The sequence below is a fragment of the Pistacia vera genome, unplaced genomic scaffold (assembly GCF_008641045.1).
Source record: "Pistacia vera cultivar Batoury unplaced genomic scaffold, PisVer_v2 Contig325, whole genome shotgun sequence".
NCBI lineage: Eukaryota > Viridiplantae > Streptophyta > Magnoliopsida > Sapindales > Anacardiaceae > Pistacia > Pistacia vera.
The window spans coordinates 260,953-278,379 of record NW_022196141.1 but is presented as its reverse complement, the minus strand read 5'-3'; the positions used below and the strand labels follow the sequence as shown (position 1 = coordinate 278,379).

Here is a 17,427-nt window from a genome sequence, read left to right as displayed (position 1 = left end):
CTAATCGGGTGCACGAGATAATTGAGCTATCGAACGTTCGAAATTATTATATCATGAAAAACGTGAATAAAAATTAGGTAAAACTTTGGTGGTCGGCTCATTATAAATACTGTGGGCAGATTTAGACTTTATTTTATTAAACGATGATATGCATGCATAATTGGTAAACAAACTGAAACGGCAGTGGGATATATATTAACAAATTAATCATCTAATCACATCAAGATGTTGATTAATGTCTTTATCGGTCAAGAACTAACATTATATTATAATTATGCCGTTAACAGATCGAGAAGATTGATTAATGGAAAAACCAGTTCCCGTTTCGTCATTTGGGAGAAAACAGCGATAGGCTTTTTATAATAATACCAACGTCATGAATTTAATTATAATCTGATGATGTAATTTCTTTTTTCTTAATAGATCGATACTGAAATTCTTTAATTCAGTCAGACTGATCTTCTTTAATTCACACTTGTTGGTTGAGTTCTGGTTGTAATGAAAGGACGTTGGTCTAATTTGTGTTTGAATTAGTTGATTCTTAAGTGTTTGTTGGCCAATAATAACACATGAAAACGTGGTACTAATATAATTAAAAAGAGTCTTTCTAAAAACGAAGATTATTGTTATCAGGAGTCTTTAAAAATGTATCAATACTGACTGGCAGTTTTACGGTCTTAAGAAATTAGTTGAGGCCTAAACACTTTAAATAGACCAAATCAATTTTTTTCCCAAAATTTTTTTTAAGTGATTAAGGAAAATCTTATTTATTGTGTTTCATAAACTAGTAGTCTGAAACAAATTTATCCCAACTAGTATAAGTATATATGTAATTTGAATTGGATTTCGATGCCTAATTTAAAGAAATCGGATCACCAGGAATCGAATAGTTTGATGATTGAACAAATTGAATTATTATCAATCAATTTAGATTAATGTTGAATTGAATTATTATCAATCAATTTAGATTAATGTTGAATTTCCACCAATGTCTTTGATGGAATAAGATTATAAGAGTCAACCACAGCAAAGAAATTGAAAAAAAAAAAAAAGATAGAATCAGGTTAGCAGTTTTTCTACTTTTGTCACTTTGTTCTTTATGTGACTAACTTTTTGTGCATGAAGGTTTTTATGGTCTGGATAATTACAGAAGACGTAAAAGTATTGTGTTCTTTGAGTGAATTAATTCCTGACACGCTAACTATGATTACTCCTTCTTATCTTTCAGCTTTCCGGCCTCTTTCAGTCTTTAATCTTCTAACGGAACCCACCAAATGCATTTATTGCAATTTTCCCAGTTAGGGAAACTCTTAATTTTTCAACCGATTAAAATGGTCAATTTATTCGACATACTACAATAAATTACCAAAACTTCCAGAAATATCACAACTAACAATATGTCGTGGTGTTTTTATTAGACATAACTATTACTAAGGCCAAAATCTAATTCACCTACTCTAAGGTTTCCTGAAAACTACTTTTACACCCCTAAATATTATTTCACAGCCTCTAAGGTTTCACGACATCACATTTACACTCTAAATCAATGCAATGTTTAAATAAAATATATTAATATAGTTCTATTAATCACGGCTTTACAAAAGAAGTAAAGTTATCAAAGATTTAGAGAATCAAATAATTATTTTTAAGAAATTTATAAATAATTAAAAAAATATAGGGTAAGCATCGAAGATTTTTAGAGCACGTGGCTTTATTTTGCTATCACCAATTAATAAAAAAATAAATGAATTTGGTTCAAGGCACATTTTATTATATTACTTCCTTTGAAGACATTTCTTGTACACACCAACTAATAGATATGCTAGGCCTACAAATATCTATCATATAATATTTGTTGGCGTCTAAATTATATTTGGAATTCTCGATGTCTTCACGCAAGTTTTGAATGTTTGCAAAATGGTCTCACAATGACCCATTCCAAAATTCATGTAATAAAAAAAGAAAAAAAAATTAATCAATAGTTACAAATGAAAGAATATTATTATGTGTATATGCTTCTTCCAAAAACCTGTTTAACATGGAAGTTTTGTTTCTCCTTAAAACAACACTTTGAGAATCATCTGAAAATCACTTATCATTTTCAAAATAAATGTTTTTTTTTAACAATTTCTTGCACAAACTTAAAAATCTTATGCACAAATGAAAGTGTTCATTAGCGAAAATGCATTAAGTTAGCCAAGGTAGCACGGTAAAAAAGCTATGAACCAGCAACCTTATTTGACTAACTTAATATATCTCATTCTCACACCGTAGTTTACTTTATTATTTTTTTTTTTCCTTAAAGTAACACTACTCAATAAGTACACTTTAAAAATCGGGCCCTATTTCAAGCCTAGTCCAGAACCACAAAATTCCTGTGAAGGGATGGCTAGGGATGGGCCGTCATTCGGCCCAACCATCCTAAACTCATCAGTGTTCGGCCTAAAAGCACTTAATAGGGCAACGCTGTTGAACTTGGGTCAGCACATTAAAACCTGGGCTAATTTTACCCACCTACGAATCTACGAATCTGCGGGTTTCCACCCCTGGTTTCCTAAATTCCAGATTCTCATTTTTAAATTAACACCATTAGTTTTCTCTTAAAATAATCCTCACATCTCAAATCTCTCTCAAATAACGCCTATATCTTAATGGTATTATGGTAAGGCCGACGATGAGGTGAAATGGTTGTAAAAAAAGCTACAATCAATCAAAAAATAAAAAACACTTCAAAACCAATCATTCTCCTTCCAAAACAAACTCCAAATCAACCCAAAAACAACAATTTCACAAAATCCCACAGGGGGAGGCAGTCAACGATCAGCGGGCAACCAAGATTGGGGTTGTTGGGGGGTTTTAGAGGGGGGATGCCTGTGGTGCTATGGGTGGTGTCAAGAGTAGGGGTGTTCACAAGAACTGATTGGAACCGGAACATGTGGGTTTGGTTCCGGTTCCTACCCAGAATCGGTCATCAATGGGTAGGTTCCGGTTCCAAATTTTTGGAACCGTTACTATGCGGTTCTGGTTCTGGTTCTTATAGTTAGGAACCAGAACTGGGAACCGAGACTAATATAAAATAAAATTAAAGAGTTGGGGGTTAATAAAAACTTTTGTAGAAAAAGTTAGGGGTGTTCGGTTCCGGGTACCCTACACTTTTTTAAGGAACTGGAACCGACAGTTCCTTGAAATTTGGAACCGGAACCGAAACCGACGGTTTCGGTTCCTAGGTACCAAGAACCAGAACCTGTAACAACGGTTCCGGTTCTGGTTCTGGGTACCCTGTAAAATTACAATGACCCCCCAAAAGTTTTTTAAATGGTAAAAAAACCCTTAAAAACTTACAAATACCCCCCCACCTGGCACTTGTTAACAAAAATAAAATTACAAATTATAAATTCAAAATTACAAACTCCATTACTTTGTAAAGGTAGGTTCTCAAAAGTCAAACTAACTTAGTTTAAATGTTATGAAATATAAATATAAATGTATTCACATTACTTTCTCTACAAAAGTTTTTATTAACCCCCCTAATCTTTAATTTTATTTTATATTAGTCTCGATTCCTGGTTCCGGTTCATAACTATAGGAACCGGAATCGGAACTGGAACCGCACAGTAACGGTTCAAAAAATTTGGAACCAGAACCTACCCATTGACGATTGGTTCTGGGTAAGAACCGGAACCAAACCCTGGATACCCGCCGGTTCCGGTTCCAACCGGTTTTTTTGAACACCCCTAGAAAAAGTAATGTGAATACATTTATATTTATATTTCATAACATTTAAAGCAAGTTGGTTTGGCTTTTGAGAATCCATCTTTACAAAGTAATGAAGTTTGTAATTTTGAATTTATAATTTGTAATTTTATTTTTGTTAACAAGTTAGGGGGGGGGGGGGGGGGGGGGGGTATTTGTATGTTTTTAAGGTTTTTTTGCCATTTTAAAAATTTTTGGGGGTCATAAATTTTATAGGGTATCCAGAATCGGAACGTTGTTATAGGTTCCGGTTCCAAATTTCAAGGAACTGTCAGTTTCGGTTCCAAATTTCAAGAAACCGTCGTACCGATTCCGATTCCTTCAAAAAATGCAAAGTACTCGAAACCGAACACCCATAGTCAGGAGTAATTTTCGGCACAAATATCGGTCGAAATTTGGTTGGAAAGGTGTGACCATCGAGCGAAACCCTAAGGTAAAGGCAATGGTGATGGTGAGTAATTGTGATTAAGATGTTGGGGTTTTGGTTGGGAGAATGTGATGATTTGGTGGTGTCAGGGTGGTTTACGGTGCTAGGATCAGCCATATTTGGATTAAATGTTGAAACTAAGAGTGATGGTCATTGATTGGGGGTTCAATCAGGGAGGAGGTTAAGGGTTTTGATATGGGGGTAAGGGATTGTAATGGTGATGTTGGGCGGGGGGGTCGAATATGTCGGGAACAGGCTAGATTGGCTGAAATCGTCGATCCTTCGATGGGGTGAATTTGAGAGATGAGGGTTATTTTAAAAAATTTATCTTTGAAATGATCATTTTATTCATTAGATTAACAATAATTTAAAGTTAAAATTAAATTTATGACCAGGGGGGATTAGAGATTCGCGAAACCTTGGGTGGGGTGTCGTTTGCCGCCTTATTAATCGACAAACAATTGTGATCGGGCGCGCAGTGAGCTTTAGAGTTTTCCCGCCACCTTAGATGGGTCAACTAGCCTCTGTAGAAAGTTCGTTCTTAATTAACAGAAACATCAGACTCCCGTCTTTTCCAAAACCTTGCGCACTTATAAACATGAAATTACACCGCTAACCTTGCTGTTTTTATTTTAAAATTCATAAAAGAAAAATATAAATATCTTAAAATGAAGTTTATTGATTTATTCAATGCACAACGTCAGCATTTAAAGCTTATTTCTAATAGTACGCTTAATTAGAATTCAGCCACGTCAAGTATTGATGCAGTTTTTTGCACAGGCGAGAAGTAAAACTCATGGAGAAATCATAGGAATTTGTGTAAAACCTGCGATCTAAATGTTAGATTGATAAATGAATTGGAAATTAAATAATACAAAAAGAAAAGATTTAAAATGGTTCATAATTTAGTACAAATCCTACTGTTTTTGTATATTTTTGTGTCTGTTTTCGTGGACAAATGGTTTACAAAATATGATGAAATTGATCCTTAATTTGACTAAAAAAATAGTAAAATCTTATAATAAAAATACTTAAAATGAATAATACGTGACGTGATATATTCCAGGGATTTACACACAACAAAGTTAAAATTAAAGCAAACAAATAAAAAAGAAAAGGAACTAGTGAATATAATTTACAGTATGGTACCATGGTAATTACAAGAAATGAATTGGAAACAGTTGCCCTATAAATGCAGAGCAGTCTTTACATCACACTTCAAGTCAAGTGAGTCCGGTGTCTTACCAACAAAAATTCAAAAACAAAAGGAAGCGAAATGGAAACAGCAATCAAGTCGGATGCGATGACACCGCAGACGGTGGAGAAGCTGCAGCCGAGGGCGTATGTGACGACGGCGGAAGCGGCGACGATTCTGTAGTAGTTGTCGGAGAGGGAAGCAGAAGAGGCAACAAAGACCGAGTGAAGGGGCCTTGGTTGCCCGAAGAGGACACAATATTGAGCAACCTTGTGAGCAAGTTCGGAGCGAGGAATTGGAGCTTGATCGCCCGAGGAATTTCCGGTCGCTCCGGCAAGTCTTGTCGGCTCAGGTGGTGTAATCAGCTTGACCCAGCTGTTAAACGCAAGCCATTTACTGGTAAATTTTATAATATTGACAGGATATATGTTCTCAATGTGGATTGAAAATTCTTTTCAATTTAGTTTTTATATTTGAGGTTATTTTTATACTTGAATTTGTTATGTTCTCAATGTGGATTGAAAACTCTTTTCAATTTAGTCTTTATATTTGAGTTTATTTTTATACTTGAATTTGTTAATGTTGTTTTATTGTTCAAGCTCTGATCTTGCTACAAGTTACTTTTGATATTATTAGTGTTATATCTTCTTAACTTTGTTTTCTGGTTGCAGTCTTTGAAGATTTGGAGCCATGTTTTTATTTTTATTGTTAATAATAATAATAATAATAAAAGAAGCATGTCTAACCCCTGAAATGTTGCTGTAGCTACACAAGTTTGTGAATTTTCTATGTCGACTGTGTGCATGTTATATGGTAGAAACTATGGATAAGAATCATAAGATGTTGAAACATAAGGAGGAATATAGAATATAGAAACTAATAACTGCAATACAGGTTTTGCAATGAGGCATAATCAACCTGCTATTTTTCCGATTTTAAAGAAACTGAAGTTGGGTATTGGTTGACGCAGGCCTCTAGCATTACACACGTAGATAGTTATCTATTGAGATGTGAGAGAATTCTTCTCTTTATATATATGTATTTAGATCCCTGTTAAGATCTATGCTATATTAATTATTTCTGGTTCTCTAATTTTGGCTCAACTGTTATTACTGACGTACAAAGTTAGTTCTATAATTTTGTGTGCATGCATGCCTACAGTTCTATGATTTTGTGTGCATGCATGCCTACATCTGAGCATTTTATGCTTCCTTGCATAGGTGAAAATATCCCTGTTATTGATGTCTGATGGTAATAGAGACTATTTAGTGGTTAGTTAAGGCCCCTATCTACTATCCTGTTTAGACAATCATGCTCTTTAAGTTTATGGCACACATTTTAAAAGTGTGAAAACTATATTAGAAGTGTTGGCATGCAACTTTTCTCAGCTTGCCGTTTATTGAATTAATTTTATGTTAGAGCTTACTGACTTGCTGGGCTGACAGAAGCAAAATCATTTCAGATGAGGAAGATCAAATTATAATTGCAGCTCATGCTATCCATGGGAACAAATGGGCAGTCATTGCTAGGCTTCTACCAGGGAGGACAGATAATGCTATTAAGAATCACTGGAATTCCACTCTAAGGCGTCGGGCTATGGAACTTGACAGGGTAAAGAAGTTCGAATCTGGAAATATCATGGAGGATACAAGCATCGATAGGACCAAAGCATCATCTGAAGAAACTCTATCTTACGGTGATGTAAATTCATTTAAATCCTTGGAGGGAAAAGATGTATGTTCTTTGGAAATTTTGAATAATCATTATGCAGACAACACCATAACAGAGGTTTCATCTAATCTTGATCATGAACTAAAAGAACAACCTACTCTTTTCCGTCCACAGGCACGTGTAAGTGCTTTCAATGTTTATAATACTGTGGATGGCCCTGAGATTGTTTCACCACATCCAAGGCAAACACCAATGCAAGGACCTCTTGTTCAAGCATCACTACCAGATGCTGGGATCTGCAAATTGATTGAAGGAGTGTACAGTGAGCGGATGGTGCCTCACTTGTGTGGCTATGGCTGTTGTGGGATACAATGTGGTGGAATTTGTCAAAACTCTTTGTTGGGACCTGAATTTTTGGAATTCTCAGAGCCTCCAAGCTTTCCAAGTTACGAATTGGCTTCCATAGCCACAGACATAAGCAACCTTGCTTGGCTGAAAAGTGGATTGGAGAATAGCAATATGAGAATGATGGATGATCCAGCCGGTAGGATAAGAACTAATGGATCTCAATTGCAAAGGGGTGACCAAGATGTTAGGACAGTAGCTAATGGGTTTCAAATGCCAAAGGGTATAACAAGTGGTAGGATAGTATCCAATGGATCTCAGGTGCAAATGGGGCATTTTGAAGACAGAAAAAACAAGTTAAAAGACACTAATGTTCCATAAAAATATATTGGTAGGCATTAGGCAACCCTTTAAATTTTGACCCTAATTTGGGGCCATTAGTTGAGGACGATGAATGTATTTCAGTCTTTAACTGAAATTACTAGAAGCTGAAGTATTGTTGAGAAAAAGATTTGCAAGTTTTAGAGTCACTGACACTGTGTGATAGCCATTGTGTGATTAAGAATGACCTAAACATGCCTATCAAAGACCTGTTACTGCTATTTAGAAGTCACTGATACTAGAACGATGATGAAGGTTTGAAGTAGAGGCTTTGGAATAGCTTTTAGTTTGCTTGGGTGCCTTATTTAGACTAATTAATCTGGGAATGATGGCCTGTTTTCTTCATTGTACTAAGGATCAGATATGGTACAGAATACAACAAGAGTTTTATGGTTTCTTCAGTGGATATGGTGATGGATATTTACATCACAGATTGATTGTTAAATTTCGTAAAGTGGGATCAGACTTCAGAGATATTTGGTATATGTTCTGATTATAATTGAATGTATTCTGTTTCATTTCAGCCAGGCTTGGTCATGCCAGATCAACATATTTAACATTTGCATTGCATGTTAGTAGCTCCAGTAATGATGATTTTACAAGAATCATTATTTATTCATCTTGTATAATGTTAAGATTTACATGGAAATTCTGTCTTACTTCCTCAAAATGAGCTTTTTATCACATTTGTGCAAAGTTCATATCTGAATAAGTAGCTGAGATCCTACAATTTATCTCCCATCTAAAATAACACTTGTTGGCTGTCGCCTTTTAATGATAATTTCCTCGCTACCTTCCTGCGAGCCATTAAATGACGTGGCCTCTAAGTACAGAATTATTCAATAGCTGAATAAGTGGCCGAGATACCTGGAATTTCTTATCAGTGCTCCTATAGTAAGTGTATCTTTATCACATAAAAGTAACTTCCACATATTGAATACATGCATAGGATCTGCAGGTTACCATGGAAATTCTGAATAATTTCTAGTATTTAGGAACTAAGTCCCTGAACCAGGATTACTGTAAAAAAGAAATTAGGGATGCCGTGTGGGGTGGTGAATAGCCAAAATAAGAAGCTACTGCTCTTTTCAGCTAGGTTAGTGCTCGACTCACGTCTTTGCTGCCCAATTTTTAAGGGTATGTTTTAGAGCATGTTCAGATTATATTGCATGTAGGAATTTGAAAAAGAAAAAAGAAAATTTCTGATTATATGCATCTCTCTTTCCCTCCTACTGAGTGTGTCTACAGTTTACAGCTTTGAAAGTTTACAGATTATATTACATAGGGTAGAAGGGACAAATATTAATAGCTAAGGTTTGTACCTGTGATTCTCTGAAAAGTTGCTTACAGACAGATAAAAGGAATAGAGGAATCTATTCTATAATGTATCGACAGTTAACCGAATTTGTAGAGCTGAAGTTGGAAATTTTCAAGAATGCTTAGTAAATTAATTTGTTCGTTACTAGTCAAAACTAATTTCAAAATATAGAATTACCTTTACAATTCCCTGTTGCTCTACCCAATTTCAAGGGCAAGGAATAGAGTTTGATTTAAAGTGGAAGGCATCTGGGGTCACAAATCCTAAGTGCTATGGTTAGTGACATTAAACCTTTTTCAATGACACAAACAGCTCACTCACTCTTTAGTCTTTACATGTAAAAAAGAAAAGGGTGTTTAGATTAGATTCTTCTTTCCTGAATAGAGACTCTACAAGACAAGTGATGCTAGAGAAAAGAGATTTTCATTAAGCCCTTCTTAGTTAAAGTGTGACAGTGACAAATCTGAAAGAGCCCCCATGTGAAGAAGCCTGGAGTGTTTTGTTATGCCTAAAAATTAAGTGTCTAAAAGACAAAGTATACTAGTTGTCAGACCCATACCGTCTCAGAGATATTTTATACCAATCCTATCTCATTTTAAGATAAGGTAGGATGAGAGTTTTCCGTGTATCAAGACAACTTGCAAAATCACTCATTACATTGACCTCAAAGGTGTATAAATTGACACCTCTCTTCACGAAAAGGAGAGGCTGGGCAGATGAGAGCTAGACAAACATTTGAGTTTCATTATTTCTCTCTGTAAGCAAAATATTTCTTCATCTTTGTATGCTTTACATGCAATATCATAGAAATAATCAGAGAATAATAAAATAACAGTGGATTTAAGATTTGCTTTAAGTATCCGAACCACTATAAAAACCTCTCTTGTCAATCATTTATTTATGTTTCTGTAAACATATATAATTTCAGCTCCAGATTCAAATCTTATGAATTTATCACGTGTAATTTCTAAGATTCTCTTAGCATTTTGCACCTGCGAGTCGTTGGTGTCAAAATCAAACATCAACATGTTTCAACTTTCAAGTTCTTAGATTTAGGGTTTTGGGTTTTAAGCATACCAACCATTTCCGATTAGGGTTTGTTGGGTGCCTATTTTTTCGGTTAATATTTGGTAAACAAACTGAAATGGTCCCCAGATGACTCAAAACGGAACCGAATGAACTGATTTGTTAAGGGCCTACCAATCTGCTCTACTGAAAGCTAAGGAACAAGAAATGGAACATCATAAACACAACTGAAGGAATCCAATTATAAATTAAACTGTTTCTTGTACTAACTCTTCGATTTGCATCAACTAAATTAACTTACCCCACCACCATCTAATATTGACAGTATATGTTCTCAATGTGGATTGAAAATTCTTTCAATTTAGTTTTTATATTTGAGGTTATTTTATACTTGAATTTGTTATGTTCTCAATGTGTGAAAATCTTTTCAATTAGTTTTTATATTGAGGTTATTTTTATAATGTGATTTGATGTTTTATTGTCAAGCTGATCTTGCTACAAGTTACTTTTGAATTATCAGTGTTATATCTTTTAACTTTGTTCTGGTGCAGTCTTTGAAGATTGGTGCCATGTTTTATTTTTATTGTTTATAATAAAATAATAATAAAAGAAGCATGTACCCTGAAATGTGCGTAGCTACACAAGTTTGTGAATTTTCTATGTCGACGGGCAGTGTATATGGTCGAAATGGTGAAAAGAACAAAGATGTTGAAACATAAGGAGGAACATAGAATATAGAAACTAATAACGCAATACAGGTTTTGCAATGAGGCATAATCAACCTGGTATTTTTCCGATTTTAAAGAAACGAAGTGGGTTTGGTTGACGCAGCATGCCTCTGCATTGCACACTTAGATAGTTATCTATTGAGATGTGAGAGAATTCTTCTCTTATATATATGTATTAGATCCCTGTTAAGATCTATGCTATATTAATTTTTCTGGTCTCTAATTTTGGCTACACTGTTATTACTGACGTACAAAGTTAGTTCATAATTTGGGTGCAGCTGCACCTACAGTTCTATGATTTGTGTGCATGCATGCTCCATCTAGCATTTTTATCTTCCTTGCATAGGTGAAAATATCCTGTATTGAGTCTGATGGTAATAGAGAGACTATTAGTGGTTAGTTAAGGCCCCTATCTACTATCCTGTTTAGACAATCATGCTTTTAAGTTTATGGCACACATTTTAAAAGTGTGAAAACTATATTAGAAGTGTTGGCATGAACTTTCTCAGCTTGCGTTTATTGAATTAATTTTATGTTAGAGCTTACTGACTGCTGGGTGACAGAAGCAAAATCATTTCAGATGAGGAAGATCAAATATATGCAGCTCATGCTATCCATGGGAACAAATGGGCAGTCATTGCTGGCTTTACCAGGGAGGACGATAATTAAGCTATTATCACTGGATTCCACTCTAAGGCGTCGGGCTATGGAACTTGACAGGGTAAAGAAGTTCGAATCTGGAAATATCTGGAGGATACAAGCATCGATAGGACCAAAGCATCATCTGAAGAAACTCATCTTACGGTGATTGAAATTCATTTAAATCCTTGGAGGGAAAAGATGTATGTCTTTGGAAATTTTGAATAATCATTGTGCAGACAAACACATAACAGAGGTTTCATCTAATCTTGATCATGAACTAAAAGAACAACCTACTCTTTTCCGCCACAGGCACGTGTAAGTGCTTTCAATGTTATAATACTGTGGATGGCCCTGAGATTGTTTCCACACATCCAAGGCAAACACCAATGCAAGGACCTCTTGTTCAAGATCACTACCAGTGCTGGGATCTGCAAATTGATTGAAGGAGTGTACAGTGAGCGGATGGTGCCTCACTTGTGTGGCTATGGCTGTTGTGGGATACAATGTGGTGGAATTTGTCAAAACTCTGTTGGGACCTGAATTTTTGGAATTCTCAGAGCCTCCAAGCTTTCCAGTTACGAATTGGCTTCCTAGCACAGACATAAGCAACCTTGCTTGGCTGAAAAGTGGATTGGAGAAGCAATATGAGAATGATGGATGATCCAGCCGGTAGGATAAGAAATAATGGATCTCAATTGCAAAGGGGTGACCAAGAGTTAGGACAGTAGCTAATGGGTTTCAAATGCCAAAGGGTAACACGTGGTAGGATAGTATCCAATGGATTCAGGTGCAAATGGGGCATTTTGAAGACAGAAAAAACAAGTTAAAAGGCACTAATGTTCCATAAAAATAATTGGTAGGCATTAGGCAACCCTTTAAATTTGACCTAATTTGGGGCCATAGTTGAGGACGATAATGTATCTCAGTCTTTAACTGAAATTACTAGACGATGAAGTATAGTTGAGAAAAAGATTTGCAAGTTTTAGAGTCACTGACACTGTGTGATAGCCATTGTTGTGATTAAGACCCTATTTCAAGCCTAGTCCAGAACCACAAAATTCCTGTGAAGGGATGGCTAGGGATGGGCCGTCATTCGGCCCAACCATCCTAAACTCATCAGTGATCGGCCTAAAAGAACTTAATAGGGCAACGCTGTTGAACTTGGGTCAGCACATTAAAACCTGGGCTAGCCTTATTAAAAGTAAATTTTACCCACCCAAGGTTTGGCGAATCTACGAATTTGTAAGTTTCCACCCCTAGTTTCATAAATTTCAGATTCTCACTCTTAAATTAACACTGTTAGTTTTCTCTCAAAATAACTCCTATATCTCAAATTTCTCTCAAATAATCCTCATATCTTAATGGTAAGGTCGGCAGCGAGATGAAATGGCTGTAAAAAAAGCTACAATCAATCAAAAAATCAAAAACACTTCAAAATCAATCATTCTCCTTCCATAACAAACTCCTGCAATCAATCCAAAAACAACAATTTCACAAAATCCTAAGGGGGGAGGCGGACGGCGATCAATGGGCAACCGAGATTGGGGTTGCTGGGGGGTTTTGGAGGGGGGATGCCTGTGGTGCTATGGGTGGTGTCAATAGTGATTTTCGGCACAAATATCAGTCGGAATTTGGCTGGAAAGGTGTGACCACCAAGCGAAACCCTAAGGCAGAGGCGATGGCAATCGACAAGTAATTGTGATTAGCGATGTTGGGGGTTTTGGTTGGGAGAAGCTGGTGATACTATTGGTGGTGTCGAGGGTGGTTTGCGATGCCTGGATTAGCCAAAATTTGGATTAAACACTCGACTAAAACTAAGAGTGGCGATAGTTGATTAAGGGGTTCAATCAGGCGAGGAGGGTAGGAGTTTTGATGTGGGGGTTGAGGGGATTGTAATGGTGATGTCGTCGCCCGGGGGGGGGGGGGGGGGGGGGGGGGGGGGGGGGGGGGGGGGGGGGGGGGGGGGGGGGGGGGGGGGGGGGGGGGGGAGGGCAAATGCTCTGGGAACAAGTTGAATTGGCCTGAAATCGTCGATCCTTCGGTGGGGTGAATTTGAGATATGAGGGTTATTTTGAAATTTTTATCTTTGAAATAACTATTTTACCTTTTTAATCGTTAGATTAAATAATAATTTAAAGATAAAAATCTGTAATTTATGAAACCAGATGGAAACTTGGAGATTCGCGAAAGCTTGGGTAGGTAATTGTCGTTTACTCGCCTTATTAATCGACAAACAATTGCTGAGCGGGCGCGCAGTGAGCTTGAGAGTTTTCCCGCCACCTTAGATGGGTCAACTAGCCTCTGTAGAAAGTTCGTTCCTTAATTACATAAACATATGATTCCCATCTTTTCTAACAAACACCTTGCTCACCTATGAACATGAAATTACACCGCTAACCTTGCTGTTTTTGTTTTTAAAATTGGATTTTCATTCTCTCAATCATAAAAGAAAAATATAAAATATCTTAAAATGCAAGTTTATTGATTTATTCAATGCAAAACGTCAGCGTTTCAAAGCTTATTTCTAATAGAACGCTTAATTAGAAATTCAATCACATTCAAAGTTGTTGATGCAGTTTTTTGCACAAACGATAAGCATGTAAGTTCTGTAAAAGAATCTATACAGGAATTTGTGTAAAACCTGCAATCTCGATGTTGGATCGATAGATAAATTAGAAATCAAATAATAATACAAATAGAATAATTTTAAAATGGTTCAAATGTTTAGTGCAAATCTTACATCTATCGTTCTTATATTGTTTTTTGTGTCTTTTGTTGTGCACAAGTGTAGTTTACAAAATATGAATGAAATCTCATTCCTAATTTAACTAAAAAAATATGTTTATATATTATTATAATAAAAAACTTATAAATAAAATTAACTTAAAATGAATAACACATGACGGGAATCCGTGATCTATGTTTCAAAGATTTACCTCACAACAAAAGTTAAAATTAAAAGCAAACAAATAAAAAAGAAAAAGGAACTAGTGAATATAATTTACAGTATGGGTACCATGGTAATTACAAAGAAATGAATTCTGGAAACAGTTGCCCTATAAATGCAGAGCAGTCTTTACATCACACTTCAAGTCAAGTGAGTCCGGTGTCTTACCAACAAAAATTCAAAAAACAAAATGGAAGCAGAAATGGAAACAGCAATCCAAGTCGATGGCGATGACACTGCAGACGGTGGAGAAGCTGCAGCCGAGGGCGTATGTGACGACGGCGGAAGCGGCGACGATTCTGTAGTAGTTGTCGGAGAGGGAAGCAGAAGAGGCAACAAAGACCGAGTGAAGGGGCCTTGGTCGCCCGAAGAGGACACAATATTGAGCAACCTTGTGAGCAAGTTCGGAGCGAGGAATTGGAGCTTGATCGCCCGAGGAATTTCCGGTCGCTCCGGCAAGTCTTGTCGGCTCAGGTGGTGTAATCAGCTTGACCCAGCTGTTAAACGCAAGCCATTTACTGGTAAATTATATAATATTGACAGCATATATGTTCTCAATGTGGATTGAAAATTCTTTTCAATTTAGTTTTTATATTTGAGGTTATTTTTATACTTGAATTTGTTATGTTCTCAATGTGCTGAAAATCTTTCAATTTAGTTTTTATATTGAGGTATTTTTATGACTTGAGTTTGTATGTTTTATTGTTCAACTCTGATCTTGCTACAAGTTACTTTGATATTATCAGTGTTATATCTTTTAACTTTGTTCTGGTTGCAGTCTTTGAAGATTTGGTGCCATGTTTTTATTTTTATTGTTTATAATAAAATAATAATAAAAGAAGCATGTAACCCTGAAATGTGCCGTAGCTACACAAGTTTGTGAATTTTCTATGTCGACTGGTGCAGTGTATATGGTCGAAAATGGTGAAAAGAATCAAAGATGTTGAAACATAAGGAGGAACATAGAATATAGAAACTAATAACGCAATAAAGGTTTTGCAATGAGGCATAATCAACCTGGTATTTTTCCGATTTTAAAGAAACGAAGTGGGTTTGGTTGACGCAGCATCGCCTCTGCATTGCACACTTAGATAGTTATCTATTGAGATGTGAGAGAATTCTTCTCTTATATATATGTATTAGATCCCTGTTAAGATCTATGCTATATTAATTTTTCTGGTCTCTAATTTTGGCTACACTGTATTACTGACGTACAAAGTTAGTTCATAATTTGGTGCAGTGCCCTACAGTTCTATGATTTGTGTGCATGCATGCTCCATCTAGCTTTTTATCTTCCTTGCATAGGTGAAAATATCCTGTTATTGAGTCTGATGGTAATAGAGGACTATTAGTGGTTAGTTAAGGCCCCTATCTACTATCCTGTTTAGACAATCATGCTTTTAAGTTTATGGCACACATTTTAAAAGTGTGAAAACTATATTAGAAGTGTTGGCATGAACTTTCTCAGCTTGCGTTTATTGAATTAATTTTATGTTAGAGCTTACTGACTTGCTGGGTGACAGAAGCAAAATCATTTCAGATGAGGAAGATCAAATATATGCAGCTCATGTATCCATGGGAACAAATGGGCAGTCATTGCTGGCTTTACCAGGGAGGACAGATAATTAAGCTATTATCATGGATTCCACTCTAAGGCGTCGGGCTATGGAACTTGACAGGGTAAAGAAGTTCGAATCTGGAAATATCCTGGAGGATACAAGCATCGATAGGACCAAAGCATCATCTGAAGAAACTCATCTTACGGTGATTAAATTCATTTAAATCCTTGGAGGGAAAAGATGTATGTCTTTGGAAATTTTGAATAATCATTGTGCAGACAAACACATAACAGAGGTTTCATCTAATCTTGATCATGAACTAAAAGAACAACCTACTCTTTTCCGCCACAGGCACGTGTAAGTGCTTTCAATGTTATAATACTGTGGATGGCCCTGAGATTGTTTCCACACATCCAAGGCAAACACCAATGCAAGGACCTCTTGTTCAAGATCACTACCAGATGCTGGGATCTGCAAATTGATTGAAGGAGTGTACAGTGAGCGGATGGTGCCTCACTTGTGTGGCTATGGCTGTTGTGGGATACAATGTGGTGGAATTTGTCAAAACTCTGTTGGGACCTGAATTTTTGGAATTCTCAGAGCCTCCAAGCTTTCCAAGTTACGAATTGGCTTCCTAGCACAGACATAAGCAACCTTGCTTGGCTGAAAAGTGGATTGGAGATAGCAATATGAGAATGATGGATGATCCAGCCGGTAGGATAAGAAATAATGGATCTCAATTGCAAAGGGGTGACCAAGATGTTAGGACAGTAGCTAATGGGTTTCAAATGCCAAAGGGTAACACGTGGTAGGATAGTATCCAATGGATTCAGGTGCAAATGGGGCATTTTGAAGACAGAAAAAACAAGTTAAAAGGCACTAATGTTCCATAAAAATAATTGGTAGGCATTAGGCAACCCTTAAATTTCGACCTTAATTTGGGGCCATAGTTGAGGACGATGAATGTATTCAGTCTTTAACTGAAATTACTAGACGATGAGTATAGTTGAGAAAAAGATTTGCAAGTTTTAGAGTCACTGACACTGTGTGATAGCCATTGTTGATTAAGAATGACCTAAACATGCCTATCAAAGACCTGTTACTGCTATTTAGAAGTCACTGATACTAGAACGATGATGAAGGTTTGAAGTAGAGGCTTGGAATAGCTTTTAGTTGGCTTGGGTGCCTTAATCTTTAGAATTAATCTGGGAATGATGGCCTGTTTTCTCATTGTACTAAGGATCCGATATGGTACAGAATACAACAAGAGTTCTATGGTTTCTTGGTTTCTTCAGTGGATATGGTGATGGTATTTAGATACAGATTGATTGTTAAATTTCGTAAAGTGGGATAGACTCAGAGGTATTTGGTATATGTTCTGATTTATTGAATGTATTCTGTTCATTTCAGCCAGGCTTGGTCACGCCAGATAACA

At 36.3% G+C, this 17,427-nt stretch overlaps 1 protein-coding gene and 1 pseudogene across 1 annotated transcript; both read left to right on the top strand.

Annotated features, from left to right (window-relative positions):
- Positions 1-4,375: 4,375 nt before the first annotated feature.
- Positions 4,376-8,070, top strand: LOC116137431 (transcription factor MYB1). The gene is made up of 3 exons (XM_031423114.1): positions 4,376-4,470; positions 5,362-5,774; positions 6,838-8,070. The coding sequence occupies exons 1-3, from the start codon at positions 4,376-4,378 to the stop codon at positions 7,770-7,772; spliced, it is 1,443 nt and encodes a 480-aa protein (XP_031278974.1). The 3' UTR covers positions 7,773-8,070.
- Positions 8,071-14,623: 6,553 nt separating this feature from the next.
- LOC116137430 lies at positions 14,624-16,804 on the top strand (annotated as a pseudogene).
- Positions 16,805-17,427: the final 623 nt, after the last annotated feature.